At 44.8% G+C, this 12,629-nt stretch overlaps 1 protein-coding gene across 1 annotated transcript in view; it reads left to right on the top strand.

Annotated features, from left to right (window-relative positions):
* adgrv1 (adhesion G protein-coupled receptor V1) overlaps nucleotides 1-12,629 on the top strand; it is a 504,809-nt gene that overhangs the window by 63,682 nt on the left and 428,498 nt on the right. The window contains exon 14 of the mRNA XM_078213879.1: nucleotides 3,214-3,377. Within this exon, the coding sequence (XP_078070005.1) occupies nucleotides 3,214-3,377 (164 nt within the window). The remainder of the gene's footprint in view (nucleotides 1-3,213; nucleotides 3,378-12,629) is intronic.

Below are 12,629 nucleotides of genomic sequence, written 5' to 3'. Positions count from 1 at the left end.
TAAAAGCAAAATATTGCCGGAAATACACAGCAGAGCAGCTAGCACACATGGAGAGAGAAATAGTTAATGTTTCAGGATGATAACTTATTGTCAGAACAGTAAAAAAGTGAGACAAGTGATAGGGTTTGAGCAAGTACTTGGGCGGGGAAATATGGGAGGCAAGGTCTATGATAGGTTGGAAGTCAGGAGAGGTTAAATACTGGAAGCGATGATGGTGCCAGACAAAAGGAGATGGTAATGGGACAAGTAAAGAAATATGGAAGGTGGCATCAGCAGGATAGATGCAGCAGAGATGGAAAAACTGGGAGAATGGAGTAGAGTCCTTACAGGCAGCGAGGTGCGAGGATGTGTAGTCGAGGTAGCTGCAGGAGACAGGTACGTTTATAGTGAGTATTGGTTGAAAGCCTATCCTCAGAAATAAATAGAGTGAAGTCAGGGAAGAGATGGAGGTGGACCATATAAAAACAAGTGAAGGGTGAAAACTGGAAGCAAAGTTGATGACATTTTGCAGTTCAGGACAAGGGAAGCAACGCTGGTACACTGATCAGCATAGCAACAAAAGAGGTGAGATGGGCGATCTGTATGGGACTGGAACAAAGAATGTCCCACATATCCCAGGAAAAGGCAGGCACGATTAGGATCCATACAGCAGAAGGAAGTGAGTAAAATCAAAGAAGGTGGTGCTCAATGTGTGAACAGTTTCAGCTGGGCGGTAAAGGTGGTGCTTGATGGGGACTGGTTGGGTGTCCTTTCAAATAAAAAGCAAACAACTCTCAGACCTTCTTGATGGAGGCTAGAGGGGTAGAAAGCATGGATTTCCATGATGAAGAGAAGATATTAAGGGTGTGGAAACTGTTATAAGGACAGATGGCGTCAGAAAAGTTGTAGCTAGGAAAAGATTGGACAAATAGTGAAAAATAGAGCTGAGTTAGAGAGAAATTGTACAGTGGTCCAACACCAGACTGAAATAATGGGTCTGCTGAGGAAGTCCTGCTTGTGGACCTTTAGAAAGTAGGAGAAGATTATGAGGGATTGGTGCTCTATGAGGTTTCAGACCATGGAGGGAAGAACTTCAGAGGAGTTGGGGTCAATGACGATATTGAAACAATTACTTAATATTCAGTGATGGGTTTATGGTCCTGGGGGCTGGTAGGAGGAGATGTCAAAGAATTAATGTTCAGCCTCAGTGAGATAGAGTTTGGTTTGTTGAACAACAATACTTGCCATCCTTAGGGCTGAATAAACTTGAGAAAATGGAATTCTGCAAGTTCAGAGGGTGATATGTTAGAGTGAGTGAGGGAGCAAATATACTGAGACAATTAATGTTATGCTGGCTGTTCCCACTTAAAAGATGTACAAAGAGGCCAGGTGGAGGGATGCAAGTGGAATGAAAATCCTAAAGTGAGAGAAAAGATCCGCTATGTAGGGTGGAGGAGGATGGAAGACTCTTGGCCAAAGAAGTATATATGGAAGCAAATGCAACGGAAGAAGAGTTCAGCATTCATTGAGGTGGTGTTTCGTGTGGGTGAAGCTGAGGATTGATCAGTACCTGAGAGTGGAAGGCCAGAAAAATTGTGTCTGATGATCCTTTCATAAATTTTTCATCCAAGGAATGGAACCAGGAACATAGATCTCCAGGCTCAATGGAAGAGAAAGAAGATGAGGAAATGAGAGAGGTTCTTATTCCAAACATATGAATCCAAAGATGTGTGGGTTAGGTTGATTGGCCATGCTAAATTGACCCGAGTGTCGGGGGATTAGCAGGGTAAATATGTGTAATTTGGGGAATAGGGCCTGGGTGGGATTGTGATCGGTGCAGACTTGATGGGCTGAATGGTCTCTTTCTTCACTGTAGGGATTCTATAATTCTACCTCTGTTGTGGTTCTGCAGTAATTATTTGGTCTACAGGATTCTTCAGGGGATCTGAAGTACAAAGGGATAGAATGTTTTATTGCAGTTATGTAAAGCTCTGGTTTCACCCCAACTGGAGTAGTGTATTAATTTCTGGGCAGCATAGCTCAGGAAGTGGCCACGGAAGGGATGCAACTCCTTCGGAATGATATTGGGGCTGAAAGCGTTGAGTTATAACAGGTTGTTTAAACCAGGGTTGTATTCTCTCTAGTATAAAAATAAAGGTTGTCTAACTGAGGTGTATAAAATGTTTAAAGGATTTTATTGGGTAAGATTGAAATAAGCTATTTTCTTTGGTTGGGGAGTCCTGAACAATAACTTTAGAATTAAAGCTATAGGCCACTCATGGGTGATGCCAAGAAGCATTTCTTTACATATGTGGTAGTAGAAATCTGGACCTCCAAAGAGAAAAGGTTGTTGAGGCTAGGTCAATTGAAAATGTTAAAATTGATATCGATATATTTTTGTTGGGCCAGGATATTAAGCATTATAGAAACAAGGTAGGTAAATAATTGATATGGTTGTTGGGTCAGGTTTGAGGGCTTAAGTAACTTGCTCCTTTTCCTATGGTCCTATACCTGATGAACCATGCTTTCTGTGGCAATTCCACATTTCCTTTACTATCGGATTTTTCCCACTATTAAGAATCATATCTTCCTTCTGACAATTAAAGTTCACTCACAATTCTAAAGACAATTTACTCACCTGATGAAGGACCAGCGCTCCAAAAGCTTATGATTCCAAATAAACCTGTTGGACTTTAACCTGGTGTTGTGAGACTTTTTCCTGTGGACAATTAAAGTACACACGGCATTGTTCCATTGAACAAATTCTCTGCTTTACTATTTTCTCCCTTAAATATTGTCTAATTTCTTTTCTGGAATGCCTTCCAAGAGGGTGTTACAAATGTGGCAGCACACTGCTGCTCCTTTTCAAGGCATCTTTGCCCCTTTGTAACTCTAACTCTATTTTCTAACACTGCAGAAGGTGTACTGTGAATCCCTTCTGTGTGGCACAGATACTGTCAGGAGCCTGCCTTGCATGTTTGATAAACTCTGACCCAGGAAAATGTGCTGTGGTCACTTTGGAGTCAAGGCACCAGGAAAGTTCATCTGTCTCGGCAATATATGAGGATTTTGCAAACCTGTGGAAAACATGGGCAATTGGTTGACCAAAGACCAAGGGTCCAAACGCACATTCAAATTTGTTCATTTCCATTGCTCATTTTGTTGCAATTCTGTTTTGAATAACTTGTGCTTGTATTGCTGCACTTAATGAAGCATTTTCCTTTAATTTATCAGCGAACTTTCCTGTGATCCGTGACCGAGGAACGTTTGGCAATGTTAGTGTGTTCTGGATTGTGGACCCTACTTTTACAAATGATGTTTATCCAGTCCAAGGTGTGGTCAACTTTAACAATGCTGAATCGTCAAAGAACATCACTCTTCAGTCCCTTCCTGATGCTGTGAGTTCTGCTTTTTCCAGTTCAATGCATTCAGATCATAATGGCAGGTTTAAACCTGGCTCTGGCTCTCTTCCTCATCTAACTTAATATTTAAAGTTTGGATTGGTTATGGAGATGAATGTATTTTCTGCCTGCCACAGCTACATCCCAGCAACAGTTTGAGCACATGTTTGCAGACATTTCCAGGTAGCCACAAATTCTTTTGTTGTGCTTTCTTCTGTCCAGTGGTTGAAATCTACTGGACAGAAGAGACATTTCTAAGATGGAAACTCCAATACTGGGCAAACGTTCCCTGCAGAGAATTATTTTTTTCAGCCCAAGAAGGGCCTAGAGTTTCATCTCTCAGAGGGACTGGTTAATAGTTTGAGATTTTGGGAGCTGGAGCTTCTCTTACACCTTTCCAAGCACCATTCATCCTCCTCAAATACTCCGATCCCTTCTCTTCCTGTTTCTGAGTGGGGGTCGCCGCTATGTTAAAGCAGCTGGTTGAATTCTTGCCCCGTTTCTCCTGGAACGTTTGGGCCTGATTTAACTCTTGTGTAAGTGAATGGGATTTGACTGAGTTAGAGTCGCACCTTTTGTGTCAGCTCCAGGTTAATATCTATAAAATATATAACAGAATGCTTCTGTTGTCACTTGAAATATAGGTCCCTGGCCTGAAATTTCAGCTGCTAGGATGAAAATGTGGAGCGCTCCTGGTATGTGGGGGACGCAGCCTGTAACTCACACAGGTACTTTGTGCACTGGAGGGGTGAATGGTAAGGGCTGGAGTGCTCATGCCCACTTCCCTTTTCTTGCTGCACTGATGTTATCTGGGGCACTCCTGGGCTACCTCAGAAATTCTTCCAGCTTGCTCTTCTCTGATATCCAGTTGCTCTGAGCAAGAATAAGTTCCATTTTAGGTTTCCTGAAGGCCCAAACGTTAGGGGAGTTGTCATTCATAAAGAGCAAGGAACTAATTGTGGTGTCACATTCACTGTCATACTGCAGCCATGTGCCAAGTAACAATGCATCGGTCTAGCAGCCACATGATACACTTGATGAAGCTCCAGTATTTTTGAGTCTGAAGTGTGTTTAGTTTGAATTAATGGGAACCAGAAGACGTAATCAGGGTGGAGGAATTGATTACCTTAAACTGGTCACTGAGATATCCCCAGTGGGGAGTGAAACTATTTTTCGCTGTTTTAATCTTTTCTGTGGAGTAATTTAAAACTAGATGAATATGCTCTGGTGAGAAAAATTACACTGTTGGAATGCAATGTAACATATGAATTTCTCCCATATGTGTAACCCAGGTAATGATTGTCCCAATCAACACTATCTTCCAGAATTTATTTTCTCACACCCTCCTATAACAGATATCCAAGAGTGAGTGCCTAACAAAAATTGTTTAAACAATTGACCCCACACTGAGTCTGATTATTTGAGAATCACGAGATCAGATGGTACACATGCTCCAATGGAACTGTGTTGATCTTTATTTTATTGTACTTTATTACATGCAATAAGAATCAGTATCTGATTGCACGGATATGTTATCTTCAATGAAGAAGATGTTACAAGTTGCTTAAAGAAGCATAGCCATACAAAACTGGATGCTGAGGCAAAGTAGGAGTTTAGGTGGGTGGTTAAAAGCTTGGCCAAGAATTTAGTTTTAAAGAGAGGAGAGAGCGAGGTTTAGGAGAACTCCAGAAAATAGATCCTCAGCTGCTCAAAGTACAGTTGCCAGTGGTGGGACCAACTTTCTAGGAATGAACAGCAGTCAGAGAAACACAGAGGATTGAATTTTTCATGCACCCCCATCCCAAGGTCAGGGACAAAGGACATCATTCTCGGCACAGATAATTTTCACTAGGTGGGAATGGATCTGGCTCCTCATCCTATTGAGGTCAACTAAAGTATTTGAAAAGTTCATTAAGAACTTGTTGGAGGGAGAAGGTGGAATTTTGAAGGGGGAATGCATGGGTTTCTGGAGGTATTTGTTGCCAATCATTTGAAGGGAAGGGAGTCCAGAAGAACAGGTAGTAAGACTGTCAGTCACAGTTGGGTACTTACAGGTCCAAAAGGAAGGTTATAGCTACAAAGGGCCATGACTGTCAGATTTTGGGCCCAGTGGCAATAAAAGAGTCAGCACCCTCCAGAGGGAGAGCGGAAAATGAGGCATCAGGGGAACATGGGAGAAGAGAGGAAGGCAATGGAGGCCATAAGCTCAACACAATTCAGTGCCAAATACAAAGCCCCGTGCTACAGAAGACTGTGATTTACCAAGCAGATGGTCACTGATATCCGTGACCCCATCACGAAGAATCTGGAACCGCATCACACTGGTTGCAATGCCTTGCTATTGATCATCAAAATCACTGTGGCTTTGAATTTCTTTGCTATGGCTCCTTCCAGAGATCAGCTGTAGACTTGGTATCATCTCAAATGGCTACACAGCACTTTATCTCCCTTATCTCCAATGCCCACTTTGCCAGAGCTGGACAGTACATTTAATTCCAGACCAGTCAATCAATGCCTCAGCAAAGAGAGGGTGGTGGGTTTCACCTCCCGCACTAGATTCCCCAGGTGCAGGGCATCATAGAAACATAGAAGATAGGAGCAGGAGGAGGCCATTTGGCCTTTCGAGCCTGCTCCGCCATTCATTAAGAACATGACTGATCGTCCAACTCAATAGCCTAATCCTGCTTTTTCCCCCTAACCTTTGATCCCATTCACCCCAAGTGCTATATCTAGCCACCTCTTGAATACATTCAATGTTTTGGCATCAACTACTTCCTGTGGTAATGAATTCCACAGGTTCACCACTCTTTGGGTGAAGAAATGTCTCCTCACCTCCATCCTAAATGGTCTACCCTGAATCCTCAGACTGTGATCCCTGGTTCTGTACCCGCCTCCCTCCCCCCCCCCCCCCCCCCCCCCCCCCCCCCCCCCCCGCCCCCCGCCCCCCCATCGAGAACATCCTCCTTGCATCTACCATGTCCAGTCCTGTTAGAATATTATAAGTCTTCATGAGATCCCCCCTAATTCCTCTCAATTCCAGCAAAAACAATCCTAACCGAGTCAAACATCTCCTTGTACATCAGTCCTGCCATCCCTGGAATCAGCCTGGTAAACCTCCGTTGCATTCCCTTGAGAGCAAGAACATCCTTCCTCAGAATTGCCAATTGCACCCACATGGCCATCAAGCCACAAAGTAACCTGCCAGCTAGATTCATCACCAGAAAGGACTTGCTCGCTCTCAACTTTCAGTTGTCTGCAACCACAAAAAGGACTCCATGTGTATACTTGATTTCCTGGTAGCTGCCATGATTCCCTCATCAATCAGCAGTTTCTGCAGCCTCAGATATTCACTCCAACCCACAAAGTGCATGGATGGATCCATGGGCATAACGGATATCCCTTGATCACATAGCTACACACTCTTCTAAAGGAGCTCCAGACGGGCACAGGCAGTACAACCAATGCCAACTGCTGAGTCAGACAACCATTCAGGAGGTAATTGGGCCTTTGAAGATGCAATCACAGTGCTTGGACAGGTTAGGCAGTGCCCTGCAGTAAACTCATGTAAGGGTCTCGGTCATTGTGGTAGCTTGCTATACTCTCCATTACATTCAGAGAGGTGTTGACGTTGAAGATGGTGGGGACCTGGAAGGAAACAGTTTGTCAGGGTAGGAGGTGGAAGTAAAAGAGGAGGAATTGGATGCAGAAGTAAATGATGCTGAACAGCTAAGTCCTTGTAGATGACATGGTGCACCACTGTCATCCTCTGGGATGAGGACCACCCCCCCACCCTTCCAACTTCTTGGCCTCTGACATTAGGTCCAGGATAAAAGCAAATTACTGCGGAGGCTGGAATCTGAAACCAAAAGAGAAAATGCTGGAAAATCTCAGCAGGTCTGGCAGCATCTGTACGGAGAGAAAAGAACTGACGTTTCGAGTCCAGATGACCTTTTGTTAAACATTAGAACCAGGTTGGGCATCAATGAAGCAATGGACAACATTGCTATTGGTACCAGGCCTTTTTACACTCCTGTTACATCTCACTTCCCTCTGGTGTGACGGAAGGCCTTGGCACAATTTGCAGATTTCTCCATTTGGACAACCAGCAGCCTCAGTGATGGCTGCTATGTGGAGTCTAAATCAGTCCCACATTTCACGTGAGCCATCTCCATTCCTGATACCACTGGCTCTAAGTGGACATGAACTCTTGTCTCTGAAATAACTCCTCCAAAGCCGGTGTCCCTTCATCAGATTCCCTTTTATTTGCAAACTCATTTGCCACTCCTACAGTGGTTCAGGTTCAAAATCAGGAGTGCCAGTGGACCTGACACTCCCATATTTATGTACAGTTGAGGTTCCCTGATTAGGCAGGCAATTATGACTTAAATCAGGAACTTATGAAGGGGAGGTATTGCGAAGGGGAGGTCATGTCTCATGAACTTGATCGAGTGTTTTTATGAAGGGGAGGTCGTGTCTAATGAACTTGATCGTGTTTTTTGAGGAAGTGACGAAGATGATTGATGAGGGTAGGACAGTGGATGTTGTCTACATGGACTTCAGTAAGGCCTTTGACAAGGTCCCTCATGGCAGACTGGTGCAGAAGGTGAAGCATGGGATCAGAGTGAGCTGGCAAAGTGGATACAAAACTGGCTCGATCAAAGAAGACAGGGTAGCAGTGGAAGGGTGTGTTTCTGAATGGAGGGCTGTGACAAGTGGCATTCCTCAGGGATCAGTGCTGTGACCTTTGCTGTCTGTAATATATATAAATGATTTGGAGGAAAATGTAACTGGTTTGATTAGTAAGTTTGCGGACGACACAAAGGTTGGTGGATTTGCGGATAGCGATGAGGATCATCAGAGGATACAGCAGGATATAGTTTAGTTGGAGACTTGGACGGAGAGATGGCAGATGGAGTTTAATCCGGATAAATGTGAGGTAATGCATTTTGGAAGGTAATACAGATAGAAAACATACAGTAAATGGCAGAACCCTTAGGAGTATTGATAGGCAAAGGGACCTGGGTGTACAGGTACACAGGTCACTGAAAGTGGCAATGCAGGTGGAGAAGGTAGTCAAGACGGCATGCTTGCCTTCATCGGCCGGGACATTGAGTTTAAAACTTGGCAAGTCATGTTGCAGCTTTATAGAACCTTAGTTAGGCTGCACTTGGAATATAGTGTTCAATTCTGGTCACGACACTACCAGAAGGATGTGGAGGCTTTGGAGAGGGTACAGAAAAGATTTATCAGGATGATACCTGCTATAGAGGGCATTAGCTATGAGGGGAGGTTGGAGAAACTTGGTTTGTTCTCACTGGAACGACGGAGGTTGAGGGGCGACCTGATAGAAGTCTATAAGATTATGAGAGGCATGGACAGAGTGGATATTCAGAAACTTTTTCCTAGGGTGGAAGAGTCAATTACTCAGGGGCATAGGTTTAAGATGCGAGGGGCAAGGTTTAAACGCAATGTACGAGGCAGATTTTTTACACAGAGAGTAGTAGGTGCCCGGAACTCGTTGCCGGGGTAGGTAGTGGAAGTGGATACGGTAGTGACTTTTAAGGGGCGTCTTGACAAATACATGAATAGGATGGGAATAGAGGGATATGGTCCCCGGAAGGGTATGGGGTTTTAGTTCAGTCGGGCAGTACGGTCGGTGCAGGCTTGGAGAGTCAAAGGGCCTGTACCTGTGCTGTAATTTTCTTTGGCTTGGCCATAGGAGACAGAGGGTAGTGGTCGAAGGGTCTTTTTCCGGCTGGAGGTCTGTGACCAGTGGTGTTCCGCAGGGCTCTGTACTGGGACCTCTGCTATTTGTGATATATATAAATGATTTGGAAGAAGGTGTAACTGGTGTAATCAGCAAGTTTGCGGATGACACGAAGATGGCTGGACTTGCGGATAACGAAGAGCATTGTCGGGCAATGCAGCAGGATATAGATAGGCTGGAAAATTGGGCGGAGAGGTGGCAGATGGAGTTTAATCTGGATAAATGCGAAGTGATGCATTTTGGAAGAAATAATGTAGGGAGGAGTTATACAATAAATGGCAGAGTCATCAGGAGTATAGAAACACAGAGTGTGCAAGTCCACAAATCCTTGAAGGTGGCAACACAGGTGGAGAAGGTGGTGAAGAAGGCATACGGTATGCTTGCCTTTATAGGACGGGGTATAGAGTATAAAAGCTGGAGTCTGATGATGCAGCTGTATAGAACGCTGGTTAGGCCACATTTGGAGTACTGCGTCCAGTTCTGGTCGCCGCAGAAGGACGTGGAGGCGTTAGAGAGAGTGCAGAGAAGGTTTACCAGGATGTTGCCTGGTATGGAGGGTCTTAGCTATGAGGAGAGATTGGGTAAACTGGGGTTGTTCTCCCTGGAAAGACGGAGAATGAGGGGAGATCTAATAGAGGTGTACAAGATTATGAAGGGGATAGATAGGGTGAACGGTGGGAAACTTTTTCCCAGATCAGAAGTGACGTTCACGAGGGGTCACGGGCTCAAGGTGAGAGGGGCGAAGTATAACTCAGATATTAGAGGGATGTTTTTTACACAGAGGGCGGTGGGGGCCTGGAATGCGCTGCCAAGTAGGGTGGTGGAGGCAGGCACGCTGACATAGTTTAAGACTTACCTGGATAGTCACATGAGCAGCCTAGGAATGGAGGGATACAAACGATTGGTCTAGTTGGACCAAGGAGCGGCACAGGCTTGGAGGGCCGAAGGGCCTGTTTCCTGTGCTGTACTGTTCTTTGTTCTTTGTACTCTAAGAGGCCAATCTCATGAGTCTCATTGAAGTCATTACAATCTCCACGTCAATTAAGGGTGCACTCCCATGAAAATGCTCACTTTAATCAGTTTCCCACTGCAGGCAAGTTTCTGAAATGAAAATAAACCCAGCTCCTGTTTCTCACCTTCATGTCAAAAATTCAGCTCAGAGTTTTTAATGGGATTCCAGAGCTGAAATAGTTTACAGAAACAGGAAGGCACACAGCAATGAACAGACATAAACATGAGAATTCAAAAGCTTTTAGCATTGAGGGACCGTAAACCACTTGTTGTTTAGCTAGCCCAGGGATGATGGCTGGACAGAAGGTGTTGCTGGATGGGGTACAATGCAGCAGAGTTTTGGATTAACCAGCCAGGGAAACATTGAGTGTGGAGGTGACAAGGCATCTGTGAGGCAGAAAAGATGAGGCAGTGGCAGAGACCAGTGATGTTACGGTGCTGGAAGCAGGTGGTCCTAGTGTTGAGATGGAATTGAAATTTATGTTTCGGATCAATAGGAGTTGAGAATGTGAACAACCTGGATCAAGCTGAGAGAGTGGCCAAAAAGTGGAATGGAATAGGTGACATGGATACAGAGTTTGGGAGGGATACTGCAGCTGGTTAAGGAGATATACATGGAACATAGAACATAGAACATTACAGCGCAGAACAGGCCCTTCGGCCCACGATGTTGCACCGACCAGTTAAAAAAAAAACTGTGACCCTCCAACCTAAACCAATTTCTTTTCGTCCATGAACCTATCTACGGATCTCTTAAACGCCCCCAAACTAGGCGCATTTACTACTGATGCTGGCAGGGCATTCCAATCCCTCACCACCCTCTGGGTAAAGAACCTACCCCTGACATCGGTTCTATAACTACCCCCCCTCAATTTAAAGCCATGCCCCCTCGTGCTGGATTTCTCCATCAGAGGAAAAAGGCTATCACTATCCACCCTATCTAAACCTCTAATCATCTTATATGTTTCAATAAGATCCCCTCTTAGCCGCCGCCTTTCCAGCGAAAACAATCCCAAATCCCTCAGCCTCTCCTCATAGGATCTCCCCTCCATACCAGGCAACATCCTGGTAAACCTCCTCTGCACCCTCTCCAAAGCCTCCACATCCTTCCTGTAATGTGGGGACCAGAACTGCACACAGTACTCCAAGTGCGGCCGCACCAGAGTTGTGTACAGTTGCAACATAACGCTACGACTCCTAAATTCAATCCCCCTACCAATAAACGCCAAGACACCATATGCCTTCTTAACAACCTTATCTACTTGATTCCCAACTTTCAGGGATCTATGCACACATACACCTAGATCCCTCTGCTCCTCCACACTATTCAAAGTCCTCCCGTTAGCCCTATACTCAACACATCTGTTATTCCTACCAAAGTGAATTACCTCACACTTCTCCGCATTAAACTCCATCCGCCACCTCTCGGCCCAACTTTGCAACCTGTCTAAGTCTTCCTGCAAACTACGACACCCTTCCTCACTGTCTACCACACCACCGACTTTGGTGTCATCAGCAAATTTGCTAATCCACCCAACTATACCCTCATCCAGATCATTAATAAATATTACAAACAGCAGTGGCCCCAAAACAGATCCCTGAGGTACACCACTTGTAACCGCACTCCATGATGAATATTTACTATCAACCACCACCCTCTGTTTCCTATCCGCTAGCCAATTCCTGATCCAATTTCCTAGATCACCCCCAATCCCATACATCTGCATTTTCTGCAGAAGCCTACCATGGTGAACCTTATCAAACGCCTTACTAAAATCCATATATACCACGTCCACTGCCTTGCCCCCATCCACCTCCTTGGTCACTTTCTCAAAAAACTCAATAAGGTTAGTAAGGCATGACCTACCTGCCACAAAACCATGCTGACTATCACCTATCAATTCATTACTCTCCAAATAACTATAAATCCTATCCCTTATAATTTTTTCCAACATCTTGCCGACAACAGAAGTGAGACTCACCGGTCTATAATTCCCGGGGAAGTCTCTGTTCCCCTTCTTAAACAATGGGACAACATTCGCTAACCTCCAATCTTCTGGTACTATACCAGAGGCCAACGACGACCTGAAGATCAGAGCCAGAGGCTCTGCAATCACTTCTCTTGCCTCCCAGAGAATCCTTGGATAAATCCCATCCGGACCAGGGGATTTATCTATTTTCAGACCCTCCAGAATATCCTGCACATCCTCCTTATCAACTGTAATACTGTCTATTCTACTCCCTTGCAACCCAGTGTCCTCCTCAGCTATATTCATGTCCCCTTGCGTGAACACCGAAGAGAAATATTGGTTCAATGCTTCACCAATCTCCTCCGGTTCCACACATAACTTCCCTCTGCCATCTATAACTGGCCCTAAACTTGCCCTAACCAACCTTCTGTTCTTGACATACCTATAGAACGCCTTAGGATTCTCTTTAACCCTATCCGCCAAAGTCTTCTCATGTCCCCT

Source organism: Mustelus asterias, chromosome 6 (assembly GCF_964213995.1).
Source record: "Mustelus asterias chromosome 6, sMusAst1.hap1.1, whole genome shotgun sequence".
Lineage (NCBI taxonomy): Eukaryota > Metazoa > Chordata > Chondrichthyes > Carcharhiniformes > Triakidae > Mustelus > Mustelus asterias.
This window is presented reverse-complemented; position numbering and strand designations above follow the sequence as displayed.